At 32.0% G+C, this 22,527-nt stretch overlaps 1 protein-coding gene across 2 annotated transcripts; it reads left to right on the top strand.

Moving 5' to 3' along the window:
- Positions 1-881: 881 nt before the first annotated feature.
- LOC129221871 (acetyl-CoA acetyltransferase A, mitochondrial-like) lies at positions 882-22,480 on the top strand. 2 transcript variants are annotated; one of them, XM_054856233.1, is made up of 13 exons: positions 882-1,016; positions 1,662-1,693; positions 2,427-2,544; positions 7,237-7,332; positions 7,601-7,701; positions 13,908-14,000; positions 15,239-15,289; positions 15,451-15,552; positions 16,347-16,491; positions 16,606-16,719; positions 17,005-17,069; positions 17,626-17,783; positions 19,134-22,480. In XM_054856233.1, exons 2-13 carry the CDS (start codon positions 1,682-1,684, stop codon positions 19,252-19,254), a joined length of 1,176 nt encoding a protein of 391 aa, XP_054712208.1. In that variant the 5' UTR covers positions 882-1,016; positions 1,662-1,681; the 3' UTR covers positions 19,255-22,480. The 2 variants fall into 2 exon arrangements, with proteins under 2 accessions (XP_054712208.1, XP_054712209.1); XM_054856234.1 differs by having other exon boundaries at positions 927-1,010.
- The last annotated feature ends 47 nt before the right edge of the window (positions 22,481-22,527 follow it).

The following is a 22,527-nucleotide window of genomic DNA, read 5'->3' as shown; positions in this document are numbered from 1 at the left end:
TGAAATACACCGCCAGCTCAGTCATTTCCAGCCGAGGACTGCAGTTTCGTGCTTATTAGCACTCATCAGCCCGGCATAGGAAAGTGACTGAGCTGGAGATGGAAAACCTCTCCATGGCTGGAGATGGAAAAGAGGTTTTTCATCTCCAGCTCAGTCACTTTCCTATGCCGGGCTGATGAGTGCTAATAAGCACGAAACTGCAGTCCTCGGCTGGAAATGACTGAGCTGGCGGTGTATTTCAAATATCAAAATACTTTATTACTTCATTATACAGCATAAGCTATGGAGAGGGGGTGACGCCGAATAAAGTTCGTGCCCAGTATCTCCAAAACTAATAGTCGGGCCCGGCCTGTCAAAAACAAATAAAACTTTCAAACTTGGACGCTTTGAAAAAATAGCCAAAATCAAATGGCAGCACAAGTAGCGCCATCTCGTGACAAGTAGCACAATAATATTTTAGCTTCAAGTGAAAGACGCAGCATATGACCGCCTGATCCCCCCCCCCCCCCCCGCCCCCTTAAACAATGCCCATAGACTCCATGGTTTCCGACTAGGCTGGCATGACTAGATGACGTGGATGACGTGTGCTGATTTTTTTTTTTATTATTAATAGCATTTATTTTTAAGTTTCTTATGGTGGCCAACGAAATTTAGTATAAAACTTCTTCAGCGAATAAATTCAGTGAAAATGTTCTTCCTCCAAAAGGTTGATTTTTCTCCAAATGTGTATCATGCTTCTTTTAATAAATAGATGTTTCAATTAGAGTCCCTATATCCAATTAGTGTGCATCGTGAAGTTTTCATGTCGATCTTCAGACTTAATTAGCACTCCACCCAGTTATATATGGATCAGTGGCCTTGACTTTGAAGAAGACCAAACATTTGAATCGTCTTGGCAGACGACCTTGTCTGGACTGGTTTCGATAACAACCTTTCTAACGAAAATGTATCAATTATCAAACGTGCGCTAAAGCAACGTGGCTCTACATTTTTTGTACGCACTGCCTAAGGTAAAAGTAAGTTCAATTTTAGTTTCGATTGCAGATAAATCAACAGTAAAAGTTTTATGTTTTTTTCTTTTTTCTGTCAAGTGTCATAAACCTTTTGTTTACATTTCAAGTGACGGATTAAAACAACGTTGTTTTAGTGCTTGTTCAAATTTTGAAGTATCAATTCATTTTGCACCGGCAGATCTAAGCAAATACCCACCCTAATTAGTGGGAATCATGACCGGTAAAAAATCATAAAAATGGAATATTTTACTTTTTCATGGTAAGAAACAAGCCAACTTACAAAAACTACGAGAAATTTATACTATGTGTGAGACAACTTGAAAAAATTTCTGGACGTGAGGACGCTAAAAATAAAAGAGATAAAAGTGGTCGAATTAAGTAAAATTTTTGTAAGGTGGTTGTAAAACTCATACTTTTTAATTTTAAAAACATCTTCTTCATGCACAGAAAATGATTTTACAAATGAAAGAAAAAGAATACAAAATTCTTAATATGCAGTTGTAGATAATGGTATAGAAAATATCTCAAAGTAGCATTAAGACCTATTCAAATCCTTTTGATTATTAGCATTTTTAACGACTGTATTTGATCATTATTTTTGCATATTTATTCATCTATAGTGACTATATAATAATAAAACTGTTTCAGATTTTCCCCAAGCTGCTAGAATGTCAATTAAAGTGAGTGTTTTTCATTTGTTTTCTTCCCCCCCCCCCCCCCCCCCCCCCCCGCTTCATTTTAACTAAATTAGATATTTAGCTCTCAAACAAAAATTGTTTTAAGTTACAAGCATGTTCGTGGGAGAGGGTTAAGTAATTTAATAACTTCTATTAACCATGGAAATTCTAAAACCTCTTTTTTGAAAACAGACTGAACACTTTATTTTTTTTAAATTTCTTTCTCAAGCTATGACGGAAAAGTTGTTTTAAATAAACTTATTTCTTGCTAATTGATTTTAAATCAAAATTGAAATTACCGGTTTCTGTAATGATTTTAAATGTAGGTAAAATAATGATATTGCTTTACTTTTTCTGTGAATTTTCAAATTTAAATCATCAAAAAATTTCAGTTAACAAATTCCAACTACATTATCGATATTTGTTTGAATTTGAATCATACAAGAAACTATTTTGGCTGTAAATGATTATCTTTTTCAATGCTTTCATAATTTTGAATATTCAACTAACTTCTCACGGTTGTTCTCTCTTGTATATATTAAAAAAAAAAAAAATCTTTAAATAATGAGATTGATTATCAAATGATCTCAATGATCTTAAGCATAAGTAGAACTTTTTTGATTTTTACAAAGGCAGTATGTTGAACTTACATTTATAGCTTGTATAAAATGTTATAATTGCATTACCTAATGAAAAGCTAAATTTGATGCATGAACAATATTGCATGATTCAATAGGAATGTGTAATTGTTTCTGCTGCAAGAACCCCTGTGGGATCATTTCGAGGTGCTTTATCTCCATTGTCTGCACATCAACTTGGCTCCATTGCTATTAAGGAAGCAGTAAAACGAGCAGGTATAAAATTTTATTTCATTCATTTATTTAAAAACGAAAATGAATTTACCTATCAGACCAATGACGAAACAACTTGTACCAGAGTATCAGAGTTTTTTTCTTTCTTTAGTTTCTTATTAGAAAGCTTATTTGTATGATCTTCTATTTCCTTTAGAGAGCTTTTAGTATTATTTCCAAAAATATCTCACTTCTATTTATTTATTATTCCATTGTTTCAAAAGTAGAATACTAATGAATTTACTAACATTTAAGGGAAAAAGGTATGTTTTGCCACAAAATTTTTACGATAATGGTTAGAAAGGTATTATTAAAGATCAAATGCTAGCTTTTAAACTTGAGTTGTTTATAAAATAAAACTGATCAGTTTATTTTTAAAATATCCAAGCAAAATGTTTTGTACTTTTTTTTTTGGTATAAAAATAATCAACATTATTTCATCGGGTTATATATTTATTAAACACAATACTATGATCTATATAAAGAAATTTAAAGTAGAAATTACACATAAACTACACTAATTTGAACTTTTAAGTAATTGTTTCAAATACAAATACAAAAGTGACAACCAGCAACAGGCTCTGTGCCCAGCTAGACTGGTCCTAGTCAATTTACAATCCACAGTGAAGATCAATGGCCCTCTTAAAACTATCTACTCCCTTGCTCATGACCATCTCTTCCGGTAAACTGTTCCAAGGTTCCACTACCCTGCTATAATAAAAAATTTTCCTAATATCCATGTTAGCCTGAGATTTAAATACCTTAAAACAATGACCCCTTGTCCTGTTTTCAGTGCTAAACTTCAGCCCCGTAACATCTTTCATTTTAATAAATTTAAACAACTGAATCATGTCCCCTCGGTCTCTTCTTTGCTCAAGACTGTACATTTTTAACCTTCTAAGCCTGGAATCATAGTCTAAGTGAGAAAGTCCATTTATTAGCCTTGTAGCTTTGAACCCTTTCCAATACATTAATGTCTTTCTTAAGATAAGGAGAACAAAACTGAACAGCATACTCCAAATGAGGTCTTACCAAACTTCTATATAAGGGCAGAAGAACTTCTTTAGATTTGTTTGAAATAGATCTATTGATAAACCCAAGCATCTTATTGGCCTTGTTACTAGCAATGCTGCACTGTTGGCTAAACTTTAAATCCTGACTCATTAAGACCCCCAGATCAGTAACTTTGTCTGCCTGACTAATGACTGAACCTTGCAAATAATAACTTGTACACTTATTTCCATGCCCTAAATGTATCACTTGACATTTCCCAACATTAACAGCCATACCCCATTTATCGGCCCACTCCGTAATATGATCAAGATCCTCTTGCAGCTGTTTTGCTTGTTCTTCATTATCTACAGTCCCCATAACTTTGACATCATCAGCAAAACAATTCATGTTCTCAGAAATATTTTTGTGAATATCGTTCATAAAAACAATGAACAAAACAGGCCCTAACACTGATCCATGAGGAACCCCGCTTAAAACCTCACTCCAATTAGAATAATTTCCCCTTACAACTACCCTTTGTTTCCTTCCGGTCAGCCAGTTTTTTACCCAAATGAAAGTTTTCCCTCCTATTCCTATATCAGCTAATTTGCTAAGTAGAGCAACATGCAGTACCTTATCGAAAGCTTTTTGAAAATCAATGTAAACAACATCTACCGGCTTCTTATTGTCCAAAGCCATGGTAACTTTGTCATAGAAATGTAATAAATTAGTTGCACAAGATTTTTGCCTTTCCTGAAACCGTACTGAAAACTAGTCAATAGATTATTAGTCTCTAGAAAATTTACTATCTTAATTTTTATCAATGTTTCAAAAATTTTACAAACCACCGAAGTTAGACTCACAGGTCTATAATTTCCCGCACTCTCTTTAGACCCTTTCTTGAAGAGCAGTGTAATGTTAGCCAGCTTCCAGTCCTTTGGCACTGTCCCCGAGTTATAAGAAGCGTTGAAAATATTTACGATTACATCTGCTAATTCCTCCGCACATTCAACTAAAATTTTTGGATAAATATTATCAGGTCCCGGAGCCTTAGTCTCTTTAATTTTTTTCAAATGAAGTAAAACGTCATCCCTGGAAAATACAAAGTCCTCAAGCTTGTGTCTTGTTGGTGTCAACTGTTGAGATACAGTTATCGTTAAAAACACTCGAAAAAAAGTTATTAAGAACATTAGCAATATCACTATCGTCCTGAATTTTTTAATTCAGGACGATAGTGATATTCCGTGATAATCAACCAGTGGCCCAATATGACTATTTCAAACTTTCCCCAAATTAGCATATGCAAAAAACCTCTTGACCTCTTGGGATTCCTGTTTATGTTATCTGCTAGTCTTTGCTCCAACTCTCTTTTCTGAATCCGTACCAATCACTTAAATTTACGCCTTGCCTTACAATATTGGAGCCTATCTGCACTGTGACCAGTTTCTCTAAACCTATGAAAAGCAGCTTGCTTGTAATTTAGAGCGTCTTTAGTTTCCCTGGAGAACCACATTGGCCAAATTTTAGTGTTGACACCCTTTCTCCTAAAAGAAACATGATCCCCGACTGTTTTTGCTAGCTTTTCCTTAAACTCTGCCCACTGAAGATTCACATCGCTATTGTCCAATCCAGAAGAAAAAACTGCTTTCAAGCTCTGCCTAAGTGCCACAAAATCAGTATTTCTGAAATTGGGCACAAACCTAAAATTCTCTACTTTGTGCGTATCAAATTTAATCCCAAACCTAATACTGTTGTGGTCACTGTCTCCAATGTGTTCCCCTACACATAACCCCTGAACAGAACCTTCCATATCACAGAAAACTAAATCCAAAATCACGTCCTGTTGAGTACCCTGAGTGACAATTTGATCTAAAACACAGTCACCAATTACTTTCAAAAATTCCTCTTCTCTGCTATTACTATGGTAAAAATTATTCCAATCAATTCCTGGAAAATTAAAATCTCCCATTATAATGACTGACCCCTTGCTTGAAATGTCACTAATAATACTAAACATCTGTTCATCTTGACCCTGGCTTAAGTTGGGTGGCTTATAAATGTTCCCTAAACGTAGTTTATTTCCCTTATTGCTCATCAACTCCAGCCAAATCATATCAATCTCATTAGGTTTATCATTAATTACCAATTCATTGAAAGTTAAAGTGTCTCTGACATAAAATAAAACCCCACCACCTCTTTTACCTACCCTATCTTGTCTAAACAAATTATACCCAGCAATAGATAATAAATCATCATCACTTTCGGTAGCCCATGTCTCGGTAACTCCAATAATATCCAACCTCTCATCTATAATTATGCTTTTCAATTCTTCCATAATTTCGGTTTCAGTGCAATATGTTTTCATTTGTAAGTCTTTCAAAACAATCTTTTTTTTTTTGGTATTTTTAATTAGAAAAATAATTTTGTTGTAAATACTAATTAATATTACACATATTATGGGGGGGGGGGGGAGTGCAGTTAAAGAATGTTAAAAAAAGTTTATTTTCTTAACTATAACCACCTTTATTTAATGATTGCATTGGACAATGTTGAACAGTTAATATAAATAAACAAACTGAACAGTCATAAACTTGTGATGGATAAATGTAAAACAGTTTGCTTTAGTAAAAAAAACCCTCAAAATAACGGTTAATCTTTTCATTAAATTATGTATTTAAAAAAAATAAGCTACCTTCAAATTTTCCATATTTTTAAATTTATTTACTTGTTTTACTATTGTTATACTACAGTTCGTCTTGTAGCATATTATTGTAAGACAGTTCTTGAACTAAATCTGTAAACTGCTTTCAAAATCTGTATCAATTATTTGTACATTCTTAAAGATATTCTTCAGACATTCTTCCAAATCATATTCAGAAGAATAAGTTTCTGTTATTTAGAAAAAGTATAAGGCTGCCCCTCAAAATATTTGGTTTGTATTGCGAAAATAATGCTAATGTAAATTGGTTTCAAACCAGTTTTTTTTTTTTAGCAAGTCTCCCCAAATATCCCCCTCCCCCCATCACAGCACCGGTTGTAACGAGAATTTTGCTGTGAAGGAGCTCAAGAAGTGTAATGAAAATTAAATCCGGACTGAAAATTTAGTTTGTTGTATCAGTATTTGCTGTAATGCGATTTCACTGCATTTGCATTCATGTATGAGAGTGTCCGTGAGAGAGAATTTTTTAATATAGTAAAAACTCTGGGGTTTAAGAATTAAAAATTGACCGTATAAGTAGGGGTGCGTAACCACCCCAAGAGCAAGGGCACCCTCCCCAAAATTCGAAACCCTCCAGAAGAGAAAAATACGCCTTAAAACACTCCCCCACCCCTAAAAATTACAATGACTCAGTCTATGTCACGACTATGCCTCCCTAGATGGGCATCCCCGATGTAAGAGGAGGTATTCATTTGCAGGAGGTACATTTATAATAACTCTAATAATTGGAAAACAAAACCTATTTTAGTAAAGCAGAAAATGTGAACTATGCTTTTAAGTTTGCTTTATTTAGCAAAAAAATATTTTATTTTGCCTGTACAATAAGTTTTTCTTTTTATGGAAACTAAGCTATCAAAATACCAGCTTTTTTTTTCTTTTTTTCATACATTGAATTATGCATTTCTTACTTTCTTATTTAAATTCAATTATCAAAAACTTTGCATGAATGTAAGTATTGAAACAATTATTTTCTGTTGCAATAGGAATTCCAAGTGATGCTGTTCAAGAAGTTTTTATGGGCTGTGTACTACAAGCTGGAGTTGGTCAGTGCCCAGCCAGGCAGGCAGCTATTAATGCTGGTAATTTTTACCTTTAAAGTTTTCAAATGATTTTATGTCTGCAAATGCTTTAATTTTTGTGTTTACCACTCAAATCCATGATTTTTTTTTAGTCATTGTCTACCTACTAATATTTGACAGATTTTAAATTGCTTGTATTAATTTTAGCTTCTGCAATATATATTTTTAATTCACTGATTTATTCTAAACTGAAATGATGTAATTTAATATAACAGCTCTCACTCTGTCTATGTATGTATTCATAACAATAAAGGATTATTTATTTTAGGTCTTGCTATCACAACTCCTTGTACTACTGTAAATAAGGTCTGTGCATCTGGTATAAAGGCAGTCTTGTTTGGAGCACAGAGCATTATTCTTGGACTTCAGGTTATTTTATCATTTTTCCTGTTTATTTTTATAAGGTACACAAACTGATGCATAACTCTATATCGTATAAAATTTGAACAAAGATTGACAGTTTATTATAAATTTTATATTAGCTAATAAATACATTCAAAAGAATCTGGACTGAATTATTGCAATAACTTGTATATTTGTTATTTTTTGCAATAAATAGCATTTAAATATACCGTGACACATGTTTCGTCATCATTTGAAACAAATTATTAAAAGTCATTATGTTTTCCAGGCCAAGATCTATAAATTTTGGGGGCCCTGCAACAAAATCTGTAGCGCCTCTCCCCAGAGCCCAGCTGTGTATATTTGCGACGTCAAAATTCTTTGTGCTAGTTTTTTACTTTTTTTTTTTAACCGCAATTTCTGCCCTTCAATGACAAGGGCCCCTTGCACTGAGGGTACGCAGATCCAAGCCTGATGTTTTTATATTGTTCCTAATACAGTAAAACCCCTCCTAATGGACACCCCTTAAAGGCAAACACCCCTCTTATGCAGACAATTTTTAATTCCCCAGTTCCAATGCAAATAATATTATTAAACACCGTCCTGCGGACAAACTATTTTGTCCCGTTAGTGTCTGCATTAGAGGGATTTTACTGTATAATTTATTTGTGCCATGCTTCGAAAGTAAAGCTGCAGTGGCTCGCACTCAAAGTTCTTTTCGTCAACAGAATTTTCACTGCATAGCATGTATTGGTATTCGTACGTTCAGGATCGGCTCTAGTAGTTTTGCCGCTCTAGGCAATATTGACAAGTGACGCCCCCTTGTCTTAATAATATAATATATTATATAGATATACTTTTAAAATCATCTAGCATACTCTCACATATTGCTGCAATTTGAGCTACAAAGGAAAAAAACTAAGAAACAATTTTGAGTTTTTCATTTCTATTTTGTCTTTTTATATTTTGCTAGCATGAAATTTGCCACCCTAGACAGTAGCCCAGGTCGCCTATCCCAGGAGCTGGGCCTAATGCATTTTTTTTCTAAAAGTGTCCTCAGTGTCGTAGCATTTGTTTAGGGAAAGTATAAGCTTTTATGTTCCACAGTAGTAAAGGTCTGCTGTCTGTTGGGGAAACTATATTTTAACTTCATATTTATCTTGCTATCCTCATGCAAGTTTTCTGCAAAATATTCCTTCAAGTAAAAGAAACAAATAGGGATTTCTATGTGCATGGCCAGTGGTTTGCATATATTGCTTCCTCAGTAGTTTGAAAAACTGGATCAGACAACAGAGATATCTTGACTCTTCTATGTTCACCATGAATATTGAAACTGCCATCAAAGACACACGTTTTGGAATGACTCTAATTTCCACAATGACAAAGATAACTTATTGCAATTAGATTTAAACTTTAAACTAGGATAATAGGAAAGTAAAAATATCAAACACATAACTTTTTGTGAATACCGAATAGGTATTGTAGGCTTTTGCAGCCTGTCCTGTGTGTGTTATTAAGTATTATAATTCAAAACAATTATTGAAATTGTCTTTTAAGCTTTATTGGCTTTGTCTTTCTGCCAGTCTTAGTTCTTGCATGTTTCCTTTTCATACTAGTGACAAAGCTTCTAAACATGGTTTGCATTCCACTTGGTTCTTTAATGGTTTTCTCTTTGGTTGTTTGGTTAATCTTTCACTTGTATAATCAGGGATGTGCCGACCAAAACTCGCTTTTAAAGCAATCTTGGGAGCAGGAAAATGGTGAGTTTGGAGCAGCTTGGAGCAGTAAACAGTGAATTTGGAGCAGCATAGAACAGTAAAATTGCAATTTTGGAGTAGCCTGGAGCAGTAAAATCGCAAATTTGGAGTAGCTTGCAGCAACAAAAATTTAAATTTTGCATCAATTTGAAGCGAGCCATTCCATTTCAGATCAGGCAGGGTCTGTCACATGACCATCACCGATTTTTTTGAAAAAATTACAGTAGTTACAACTAAGGGACATATGAAATATCCCAAAAGGATTTTGCAAGAAAAAATTTTTTTCTTCAGTTATAGCCTATTAAAGTTCTGCACAAAATCCGCCATTTTGGAAAAAACCGGCAAAACACTCCATTTGAAATGGACACTATTTCAAAAGTATTTAACCTATTTGAATAATTCTTTTTTCTAAAAATAAATAAGGACCCATATAGCCTATAGACATCGTTTTTGAAAGTTTAGTTAGGTCTTTTGATAAAGAAAAAAAAATCATTTTTGCGGCGAAAAAACTGCATTTTTACCGATTTTGTGATTTTTTTTCTCCATGAAAAAAAAGTTTTTTTTACTAAACGGAGATGGCAGTCTAAAGCCCTTATATGATAGTTTCATAACATATTTTATTATAATCCTTGGATGCATACAGCCTCGGAAATAAAATTTAAAATTTTAAAAAATTTCAAAAATTAGCGATTTTTGAAGTGATTTTACTCAAAAAAACCCATTTTTTAAAAATCTAAAAATTGGCTCATTTGAACCCCATATAATGCTTAACAAGTGGGTAGACACCGCATCCCGTATTTTTTCCCATAAAATGTTTTATGATTTTTTGAAAGTGACCTTATCGCCCATGGCATGCATGTAAAATAAAAATTTCTAATAATTTCAGTCACTGAAAATCTGATGAAATTAATGCCTAATAGCTGCAATAATGGTGCACTTTATCAGCAACAAATAAAATTTTACTGACTTTTAATAATGTAGCAGTATCAAACCGCTTCTGATGACCCAGTCAATTCGTCTTTTTGTACTTCGTTATATGAATATATTTTTCTGCTGATCAGAACCTAATTGTTATGGGAGCTGAGATCCCATTCTTCCTTATTTGTTTCATTCAAATTTTTGTATTTTTGACCGAATTCAGGCCACTTAAGCATTAAAATAAGTTCTGAAGACTATAGGGATCCTGACCTTCTTTTGTTAGAAATTGGATCCCTGGCTATAATAGCTACCTTTGGTGAGATCTGTTTGGTTACCTCAACTTACAACCATGTTCAATTAATTATTTCTCTCATTAAACAGTGGGCTTTTTAAATTCTTAAACTACAAGTGAGTTTTGCGGTATGAATTTATTATACATATTCTTACGTATAAAAGTAATCATACTAGGTAGGATCCAAAAATTATGTGACAACATTCGCCAATGTCAAACCAAAGTACGAAATTAAAATTAATCGTTTTAAATGCATTGTATTGTTCTTCCCTTTGATGGTTTCCCCTGTCGCCTAATTGAGTTGAAGAGAAAGAGAATTGAAAGAGAAAAAATATGATTCGTTGCTGCATATGAAAGTAACGGTGAATCCATAGCTTTGGAGACAAAATAAAGTAATATTTATAAAAAAAAAAATAGATTTTTACTGTTACTGATAAAGTACATCATTATCGTAGCTATTAGTCATTAATATAATCACCAAAGGCTCTTCTATCTGAAGGCTACACACAGAGTCTTACAAAAAGACGAATTGATTAGGTCATCAACAGCGGTTTGTTACTGATATATTATTAAAAGTTAGTAAGATTTTAGTTGTTCCTGATAAAGGGCACATTTATTGTAGTTATTAGGCATTAATATAACCAGAATTTTAGTTACTGAAATTATTAGACATTTTTATTTTACATGCATGCATGGGCGATAAGGTCACTTTCAAAAAATCATAAAACATTTTATGGGAAAAAATACGGAATGCGGTGTCTACCCACTTGTTAAGCATTATATGGGGTTCAAGTGAGCCAATTTTTAGATTTTTAAAAAATGGGTTTTTTGAGTAAAATCACTTCAAAAATCGCTAATTTTTGAAAATTTTCAAAATTTCAAGTTTTATTTCCGAGGCTGTATGCATCTATGGATCATAATAAAATATGTTATGAAACTATCATATAAGGGCTTTAAACTGCCTTCTCCGTTTAGTAAAAAAAACTTTTTTTCATGGAGAAAAAAAATCATAAAACTGGTAAAAATGCAGTTTTTTTCGCGACAAAAATGATTTTTTTTCTTTATCAAAAGACCTAACTAAACTTTCAAAAACGATGTCTATAGGCTATATGGGTCCTTATTTATTTTTAGAAAAAAGAATTATTCAAATAGGTTAAATACTTTTGAAATAATGTCCATTTGAAATGGAGTGTTTTGTCGGTTTTTTCCAAAATGGCGAATTTTGTGCAGAATTTTAATATGCTGTAACTGAAGAAAAAAAATTTTCTTGCAAAATCCTTTTGGGATATTTCATATGTCCCTTAGTTGTAACTACTGTATTTTTTTCAAAAAAATCGGCGATGGTCATATGACACTTTTCATACCTGCCTGCCTGATTTGAAATGGAATGACTCCTATGTATATTTCAGAACTGGGAAAATCTTTAAAATTTGACATGCTCCGCTGAGCATGTTTGTCTAAAAAATACATACACAAATAAAATTTTTACGTGCTCAGTTTTTTATTGTATTATAACAAAAATATTTGAATTTGTCATACAGCATTAATCAGACAAAAAACTAATTTAAAAGTTTTGTATCAGAATCAAGAATTACTTCAATATGAAACATAAAAAAAGTTTAAATAAATAGTACATAATAAGTCGTCATTAAAATTACCAATACTTAATTAAAAAGTTATAATAATTGCATGCCCAGCCGGGCATGTAAGGGTAAAAGATTCATTACTGATCAGAATTTTTACATGCCCTGGGCACGTCAGACAATATAATTTTCGAGCCCTGATATATTTCACACACAGAAACATCTGTGACTTAAACATCACTGCTTTAGTACACATTTAAATTACAATGCTTTGATACCTATTTTTAAAATTTGTTTGCTTTTATGTTCATATATACATGTAAACGAAGTAGGATATATATATATATATATACATGTAACTCAAAAATGTATTCAAAAAAATTAAAAAAAAAAAGAAGAAAAAGCAGAAAAGTGGTTAAATTTAAAAACTTTACTTCAACAAGTTACAAGTGAGTTTAAAGAAATATTAATTAATATGTTTCTTTCTTTTGGTATGTGTAAGTTATTTACTTATGTTTGGACCTTATTACTGTTATTATTATTATTATTATTTTGGCATATATGTTTATATACTAAACTACTTGATTAACAAATTTGAAGATCAAGCAAAGGCAACATTAATACTTTTTATTTTTAACTGTTTGATATTTAATCACAAAATTAATAATGAAATTACGATGGAAAAAAATGATTTTGCGAAATGGTATCATAAGAAAAGCAATTTTAAAATACACGTGAAAAAAATATGAAAAATCTGAGTAAAGAAAAAAATAAATAAATAAATAAAAATTTTGAGACAGACTAAGAATATGGAGAAAGTGCCTGAATCTGAGTAACTTGAAATGTTTGCATATTCATTACCAGAGCATTAGAATTCCCAATTTTTGCTATCAAGTGTCACCAATCAAAATTAAAAATCAATTTTCTGTCCTAAAACAGAAAGAAACGCAAAATTAAAAATTGATGAATAATATTGATTTTTACAGATGGCTTTTGCTTAAATCAATTTGGATGCAACTGGATTGATATTTTCGAGTGGGCGTGACAAGAAGATGTACTTACAAGTCCTCATATTCTGAAAACAAAAGATAAGAAAGCTGAAAATAATGATCAGAACAAAATTTTTAAGTCAAAGGAGCATAATCACATAGAAAATTAAAACGATCGAGTTTTTCAAAAGCAAATGCAATCGGATTTTGAAATGCACAAAAAAATCGGGACCAAGTCAAAAAATCGTAAAAACAAGCTCCAAATGTATAAACTTGATGATATTGTTCAAAAACGGCGAAGTATACCGAAGGAACTGCAACATTGAATGCAAAATTGCTTTTTTGGTGCAAGTTTGTCCGGTTTTGGCGCAGAAAAGTCCATTTGGAGGTCTTTTGGAGCAGTTTGGCCCAAGATCAGTGATTGGGATCGCCCTGTACAATCTAAACTATTTATTACTCTACCTCATTGTTTTTGTCAGATGTTTTCTAATGAGCGAGCTAACATAAAAGAGGGATAGGGGAAGGGGGAGTTAACCCAAACACATGTTAACACTCTTAAACCCAAAACACATGTCTGCAAACTTCTGCATTTATGCCGTTTTTCCTTTCATTTTTCGCACAAAGACATTTATTTATTTATTACAGTAACAAAGAAAGTTAATGTTTATTTTGTATTTTCTTTTTTCTGGAACAGGATGTTGTGGTGGCTGGTGGAATGGAAAGCATGTCAAATGCACCTTACTACTTACCTCGAGGAGAAACTCCATACGGTGGTGTCAATCTGAAAGTAAGCTTGAACTTTACTCGTTGCAATGTCATATCTGTTGAAACACTTTTTTTACTTACAGAGACTTTTAAATTAAAATATTCAAAAATATACTGGAATTTGTGTTGTTGAAATATTAAGTTGTGTTTGTTCTGTATAATTGAAGTTTTGCAAAGCAAACAAATCAGTATGACGCTTCCATTTAATGTAAATTCAATGAGTTGCCCAACAATTATGATTTTTATGTTTTCATCTAAAGCATGAGGAGAAAGGGGGTCCAAGATGCAAACTTCCATTGAAATTCATGGGGGGGGGGATTTGAGTGGGGTTTTGATCTCATTTGGGGGAGGTTCTTGTTCTAGGGGATGCTTTGTATTCATAATATTTGAGGAGGGTGCACCATTATGCTTGTGGGGGATTTGCGGTTTAGTCTTGTGATAAAGTCTTGCTATTAGCTATAGAAGGGGTATCAAGCAAACAACAACCTACTGATTATTGATAATTATATTTAATGTCGTCAAGCTCATAAGGACAGTGATCGGGTTTTTTAAATTCTGCTTCTCGAAATTGTTGATCAAAAAATTATTATACCCTGTTTGCAAGTTAATGATTTAAAATTACTTAGTAGTTACCCTGTACCCTCTACTCCCATCACCTTCAAATATTAACCAAAGCTGCATTTCAAAAACTTATGTTACGGAAATTTTTCAAGGGAGATCACCCAATCCCCTTACCTCTGTCCTTCTTTTAAGGTCATCAAAGACTGAAAAAATTTCACTAAGCAATGAAGTTGGGAGAGCATAAGTCTTTAATTTATTTAATTAAGCTTAGATACATGTGGATATTATTTATTCATTTGGGTACCATACATATCCCGTCTCTACGGCCAAGAACTAAACCTTCCTCGTCACAGAGGAGAAAACCAACTGACCCAGAAGGGTCAAAGTTCAGTCGCGAGGGATCGCAAGGGATGTGGCAGCGCCGTCTCAGTGAATACATACAAACAGATAGCCTAAAGTAATTTTTCAGCCTAAAGCAACACTCTTAACTTTTATTAATTATCTTTCCCTCAGAGCAATAAATTGCACAAAGAATTTCTCAGCATTAAACTTTTTATTGTATGTTTTATACATTCTCCATTTTTATTTGTGTGCTTTTTTAAAATTTAAATTTGGTGTAGGAACTTCAAAGAAAACTGCATTGTTTATTTTCTTTATTTATAAACACCATGGAAGTTTATGAAAAATAATATTTTTTAGGATGCCATTGTTTTTGATGGACTGACTGATTCATTTGGAAATGACCATATGGTAAATATTTTGCTGACACTGTTTACAATGTGTATTTCTTTTTCCTGGTGCAAGATTCGATTTTTCTAATCTCTTTAGTTTGATAACTATTTACATTATATGGTGCTCATAATATTTATCCTGCATACTTAAGACTGAATTGTTTATTTTTCTTTCAATAGGGAAATTGTGCTGAAGCAGTTGCTAAGAAATTTGCCTTTTCAAGGGAAGATGTTGATAACTGTGCCATTACAAGTTATAAAAGGTCCATTGCAGCTGCTGAAGTAATCATAAATTTGAACTCTCATTACTTTTCTGATCATCTAAAATTTTATCACAAGTTCATTGTCCTCTCCCCCCATTCTTGTTTTTACTGCTTTTGAGTTGATTTAGTTATGTGTATTACATAAAGTATTAGTTGGGTATTTTAAGTTATGTAGTATCAATTTGAATGATAAAATTCAAAGATTAGTTAATTTGCATTTCAGAACTGCTATTTGAGGTCTAGTGTATTATTTTGTAAAGTGCACTCCTCCTTAATTGTGTACACATAGTTTTATTAGATGATCTACAATATGCATTTCAATTAAACTGAAAGTAAGTAAATGTTGATCACTGCATCATAAGCCAGTTTTAATTGTATGCTTGTTACAGTCCTTTTAAAAAGCCTTTTAAAAAAATCAGTAAGTATAATAAGAATAATAGAAATTTTGTGCATATCAATATGTGCAGATTTATATTCTTTTTTTTTTTTTAAACAAAATGTGAAATTATAATGTAAATAAATGTGCTATTAAGCAAATATCCTATACAGAAAAAAAATCCTTAATGTGAGTGTGTATCGGTTTTATAAATCATATCTATTTATATCCCAGAAATTATTTTGCTTGATAATGAAAATGAAGGCAGAGAATTACAGCTTGTGATCATTTTCTTCATGTATTGAAAAAAATAATATGGATTTAAAAAAAAAAAACTTTTTCTGTGTTTTAAATTTAAGAGCTTTTACACAATATCATGGTTTTGTTACTTGAATTAATGAGTTATTAATTTACTTTTGTACCTTTTTTGTATTCAGGCTGGCATTTTATCAAAAGAGATAGCACCAGTAACTATTCCCGGTAAAAAAGGGAAACCAGATATTGTTGTTAGTACTGATGAAGAATACAGCCGTGTTAACTTTGAAAAATTACCTACCCTGAAACCTGTTTTTGAAAAAGAAGGTAGATAAAAAGTTTAATATTTATAAAATTGTATTTGCTTCTATTTATTATTATTAACAACTAAAATTTGTAATTTGTATGTTGAAATATTAAAAGTATACAATTATTTCTCAGGTGTTGTTACTCCTGCAAATGCAAGTTCCATAAGTGATGGGGCTGCTGCCTGTGTATTAACATCAAAAGCAATGGCTGAAAAGTTAAATATTAAACCTTTGGCCAAAGTTATAGGTAAATTGATTATACTTCTGAAATTTAATTCAAGCCATAAAACTTTTAAATGACAGATTTTTTGTGACTCTCCTAACTTAATCAAATGGTAATGCTATTAAATCATAAAAAATAATTTGTCATAATTGTAATTTGATTAGTTTAATTTTGTTTGCTAATATCACTAATTTACTCTTTTAGAAAGCAAAATACTTCAAACATTCTTGTGCGAAAAATCCTTTTCTGCATAAGCTTTTTATGTGTGTTGATTTTGTGAGACTCTGTTGAGTAACTTTATGTTTCTAGCATTTGCTGATGCTGCAACTGATCCCCAAGACTTTCCTATTGCACCTTCCTATGCAATTCCAAAGGTATGTTTTGTGTTATTTCTTTTTAAGATATTGTAACAGATAAATGTTTATTTTTTTGTGGAAACTGAATGTTATTGCAGGGGTAGAAGTGATGAACACTGTGAATCATGATATTGTTCATTAATGATGAACAATATCATGATTCACAGTGTTCAGAATATATTAAGTATTGTGTTTTTAGATGACCAGCAACTGCTTTTTCAGTGCAAAAAAAAAGTGAGCTTTAAGATACATGTTGTTTGATAATTGTTTTCCCTGAAAATTAACATGAAAAATCAATTAGCCTATGAATACCCTTTCCCTCCAACAGGAGTTTTTTCTCGATTTGGGACTCAATTGTCTGAAATTCAGTATTAAAGGTCATAGGTGGAATAAGGAAAGAACCTATTCAGTTATGATAGTCTACTAAAACCACTCTGCCCCCCATTTTAACTGATTATTTTTAAAATATTGTTCTGCCCAGCAGCTTTTAAAATAGAAGTATGTCTTTCATATGACGTTAGGGTCATTTTCTGGTCTAGCCCAGCTAATTTTTTACCTTTTTTCTTATCCCAAGGTTTTAGAAAAAGCAAATTTGAAGAAAAGTGACATAGCTTTGTTTGAAGTCAATGAAGCATTTAGTGTGGTTACTCTGGCTAACATAAAAATGCTTGGACTTGACCCTGAGAAAGTGAACATTCATGGTGGTGCCGTTAGTTTAGGTCATCCATTGGGGTAAGATGTAAATTGTTCTTCACTATTATTTTAATCTGAATACCGATTTAATTTTGCGAGATGTTTTAAACTGTGCAAGCATCTTGATGTAAAATTTTTCTAGAATATATTGCTATATATATATATATAACACTATAATTAAACCCCGTAAAATTCCTTCACTAAGTGATACACCCAAGAGTAAAATTTTACGACACAGCTGCTTCAAGGCTCATGATAAAGCTTTATTGTATAAAACAGGGGTGCCCAAAGTGGGTGCCACAGAGAGAGGCGAAGAGTGCTGCAAAGTACTCATAAAATTTATATGTGTAATATATTAGATAAAGACTAGGGTGCCACGAGAAAATGGTGAATTCCTCATGTGTAAATCATCAATATCATAATCAATGATGGACTGTAGTGCTTAACAATGCAAATTTGCGAGCTTAAAATTATCGGGACATTTCAATGAAAAGGGGGAGATAACGGCTAGCAAGGAAGAACAATTTTAAAATTTTATATGTATTCTGGCCCGCACGAAACATTTCAATATGAGGTGCGGTACTCGGATAAAAAAGGTTAGGCACCACTGCTCTAATGCATTACATTTATGAGTTCCGCAAAATACATATATGCATAGACGTCATGAAAAACTGATGATAACTCAAGGCTGGTCAAAAATGGATATTTTCAGTCTACAATCGGAAAAAACTACTCAATGTTCATTCATAGGTGAGTAAAATGAAAATTTAAAGTAGAATGGGGGAAAAAATGAAGTTATGAACTTATCGATTTCTGTACTTTGTACAAGGAAGTAAAAATGTACACTTTTTTTTATCATTACACTAGTGTAGAGTACCTAAAAATATATTCTCAAAAATTTAAATTAATACAGTTCACACAGATATTTAAGATTCAATATGTTATTGTCTTGAAGTATTTGTACTCAACTCTTAAGAGTCTTGACTTTGCTTCATTGTTTATATAAAAAATCCTGTGCAGATTTGATGTTCGTGGACTTTGGTCAGACAATTGAAGTTAATTCTTCACTCTTTATATACTTGCATTGTCACAAATGTAAATAGTACCCTCAACTTGTAAAACTCATTTGAAAATATTCAACAAAAAAATATCAGGAATGACCTTTGCCTCATTGTTGTAATAAAGGGTCTTCAAGTGAGAATATAGCTAAAGGTTTTTGTATGATTTCGCTTTGGATTTCTGTTCAGACCTTTTCATATTGCATGTGAAAAGAGAAGTTGCTGTAGTAAAGGCTAATAAATATGTTTTTTTGAACCATGTTTTTTTTTCCATGTCATAAATGTGCTTCGTTTCCCTAATACAATCTTACTTTTATTTTTCCATTTTTAGGATGTCTGGTGCACGTATTATAGGCCGGTTGATAAATAATCTCAAACCACATGAAAAAGGTATTGCTACAGCTTGCAATGGAGGTGGAGGAGCTTCAGCAATATTGATTGAGAAACTCTAACTGCAATTTATTATTATTATCATAATTTCATTTCACAATGAAATATCATCCACAAGTTGATTATAAATTCTGAATATTTTATTTCTTTATTCAAGTTCAAATGAATCTATTAATTGTTAAGCTATGAGATACATCAATCACTCTGGGAAGGAATATATTGTTAATTCTATTATAATAATCTATTATTTCTGTTATAATACTCTAAATTATGTTTATTGTCAATTCTATTTCAATATTCTTGATGTGTTAATAGTTATCAAAAGAAATGTAATTTAGTCAATGCTTTATGCCAATTGTTTTCACTTCGTAACCCCATGTGCATGTATATTTGTTTTACCAGAAAACACAACCAATCAAAGATGCATAAATACTGCTGGGCTTAAAATTGAACTCGCCAAAAGAAGAAAAGGATTTAAATATATGATTATGTCTCTGGTAATTAATTTTTCCAATATGAATTCTCCCATTTTCTCCTTTAATTCTACCTTTTCAGCATCTGTATTAATTTATTGTCTATCTCCTTGAAGTAATTTTTCTAAAATTATATTGGTATCTGTAGAAATGTCACTTAAAAAAAAAAACTGAAACTTTTTTTTAAAATCAACATTTCAACCCCAAAGTTATATTTAATCCTGAAGTAAATCCACAACTCTATTTTAGATAGCTAACCCATAGTTTGAATGCCACTGCCTTATGCTATGAATAAATATATTTATATACAATTTAATTCTAGACTAATATATATTACAGTTAAATATATTTTTAAAAAGAGCAATATCTATTGTAAATATTAACCAAAAAATATATGAACAGTGGAGTCTTACTTATGCGAGAGATGCGTTCTAAGACCCCTTGTTTAAGCCATTATTTCATGCAGTGAAAAAAGGTATATATAACTTTTTGATAAGCATACACAATTATTCAAGGCACTTGCAAACACCCCTCACAGTTTTAAACCATTCCGTGATTGTGTGTCACCGTTACCCCGCATAAAGAATCGAATTTACACTGTTCCGATTTAAAAAGCGGCATTATTCAACATAAAATACTGTTACGATGCTCAAAATCAATGAGAGAGAGACAAAGTACAACACTATATGCAAGCACAATCTTTTCATCTATATACAGACAGTTTAACATTTAATAAAAGAGACAACTAAAATTGCTTTGTAAAACAGTGCAAAACTTTCTGGGGGGTACCCTGCTTCCCTTTTCCAACCGACGACTTTTTCACACTACTCATTTATAGGGTAGGCGATCATTCATACAAAAAAAGGTCAAGGACAGGAGAAAGTACATCCATGTCCAAGCCGGGATTTGAACCCAGAACCATCCCATCCACAGTTAGAGTTATCTGACCACTAGACAAGGCAAGCCTTAGTCAATAAACTTTTGAAATAAATATAATGCAACTTCAATAATTTGAAACAGTTGGAACCAGAGTCTTTGAATTAAGCGAACAAATTCGTAGTATTTTGCCATCCAAAGTAAGAAAACGTCTCTCAAATTGTTTTGCGAGAAAAAGAGCATCTAAGTTCTTTGATAATGGTAGATGGACAAACTGCAATTAGTGTTCTTACTGCTGTCTAGTATAGTAAGATAACATATATAGCCATTCGTTTGTTAGGTCAGTTTTGTATTAGCATCTAATGTGCGTATTGTTTCTTCGTCCAACTTTTAATGTGTCTTAATTTTATTCTCTGACTTTCATGGCTTTGAATCAGAAACAAACTTAGTACACCAAAAAAAAAAAAAAACTTGAATTATCAAAACATCTACTTGACTCTAATTAGCTGGCTTTCAGATTGCCGAACCTTGGATTATTGGGACTCTGTTATATTTAAAAACTAGGGACAATAGTTTCTAAGCGACTAAAATGCTCCAAGTTTTGAAGAATGATATTATGTAACTAATGTTTCTTCTTCAAGCCTATTCATCTGTCCCCTTTCCTTGTATGTCATATCATGATTGTTAGAATAACCAAGATTTTAATCTACCTTTTTAGAGCAAGGCTGAGAAATCTCTGGTTAATAAGGCAGCAGAACAAAATTTTGTCAGATAAAAATAAAATTCTGAGCTTACCAGTAGCTTTAAAGAGGTTGTTAAATCAACTGGACTGGTCTGGAAAATGAAACATTTAAAATTATTTTTTCTCCCTCTTTCAAGACCATTATTAACCAACAGAATTGCAGAGAGTAGACCAGGGCTAAAATACCGATATGCAACCCTCTCATAAACCAAGTTCTCTTGTCAGTTTTTTCCCATGTTGCTGGACCTGGGAATGTTGCCCCTGCTGCTCTCCCCTCTCAGCAGTTCTGTCAACCAGTGTAAAAACTCTTTGTTCATAAATTCATGTTTAAAATATGTAAGTTATATCTTTAGTTATTACCAGTGTCTTGACTTACTGCTCTAACTGCAAACAGATAATTTCGAAATTTGCATCAATGTAAATTTACATACATAGAAACCCTTATTTTGTCTTCTATTTCTTTAATTTTGACTGATACATTCTGAATGATGCACATTAAATTTTAACTTGGCTGCTCCCAAGGTAGCTATTTCTGTACTATTAAAAACAAATCGTGAAAAAAATCAGAAAGCACTTTTACTGAAAAAATGCTCACTGAATGTAATTTCCTTTTACATCCATGAGTTATAAAACCAAATAGTTTCGTTGAATATTTTTAAAAAATCAAAAATTTTAATAATGCATAAAGCACTTTCTCATTCCACAAATTTTTTGAAAAAATTGCCCTACATTAACATTCCAAATGAGGTACGCACAATTCAGGAATGCATTAAGTATGGATTACTTTCACTGATTTAATAAGTGAAAAGTCCCTACCGTTGCCTTGCTAACTTTGCTTACCAGAAAAAACTAACATACCTTTTACAGCGCCAGTGAAACCCTTTGTAAGTGAAAGAGTCATTTCTCAGACAAATGCATTAAGAAAAAGAGTGGTGGGACTTATTTGATTTGAGATTTTCTCTAGAAATTTTGTTTCATGTGGTACTCTAATTTTTGAACAGTTTTCTGTCATAACTATTTTTAAAATTTCAATGATTAACATTTGAAAATATTAATACATATGTAAATGTTTATGAATAACTCATTTTTGTATTGCAAAAGTATTAAGAATCATCAGTATTCAATGGGGCATTATATTGATTCATACTTGTCATATATTTATAATATCACTTAAAACAATAAAATGATTGAAGTGCATGTTTGTCCTGTACTTTTTCTCTTTTTGCAGTTTTTAATTTAATGTA

The sequence above is a fragment of the Uloborus diversus genome, chromosome 5 (assembly GCF_026930045.1).
Source record: "Uloborus diversus isolate 005 chromosome 5, Udiv.v.3.1, whole genome shotgun sequence".
NCBI lineage: Eukaryota > Metazoa > Arthropoda > Arachnida > Araneae > Uloboridae > Uloborus > Uloborus diversus.
Note: the sequence above shows the minus strand (reverse complement) of the source record. Positions and strands in the feature narration are given on the sequence as shown.

Bases quoted from the DNA above. Each gene is read 5' to 3' on its own strand.
- LOC129221871 (XM_054856233.1), top strand. The intron at 14,001-15,238 runs GTAAGCTTGAAC...AATATTTTTTAG, and splicing joins ACGGTGGTGTCAATCTGAAA to GATGCCATTGTTTTTGATGG. The intron at 16,492-16,605 runs GTAGATAAAAAG...ATTATTTCTCAG, and splicing joins ACCTGTTTTTGAAAAAGAAG to GTGTTGTTACTCCTGCAAAT.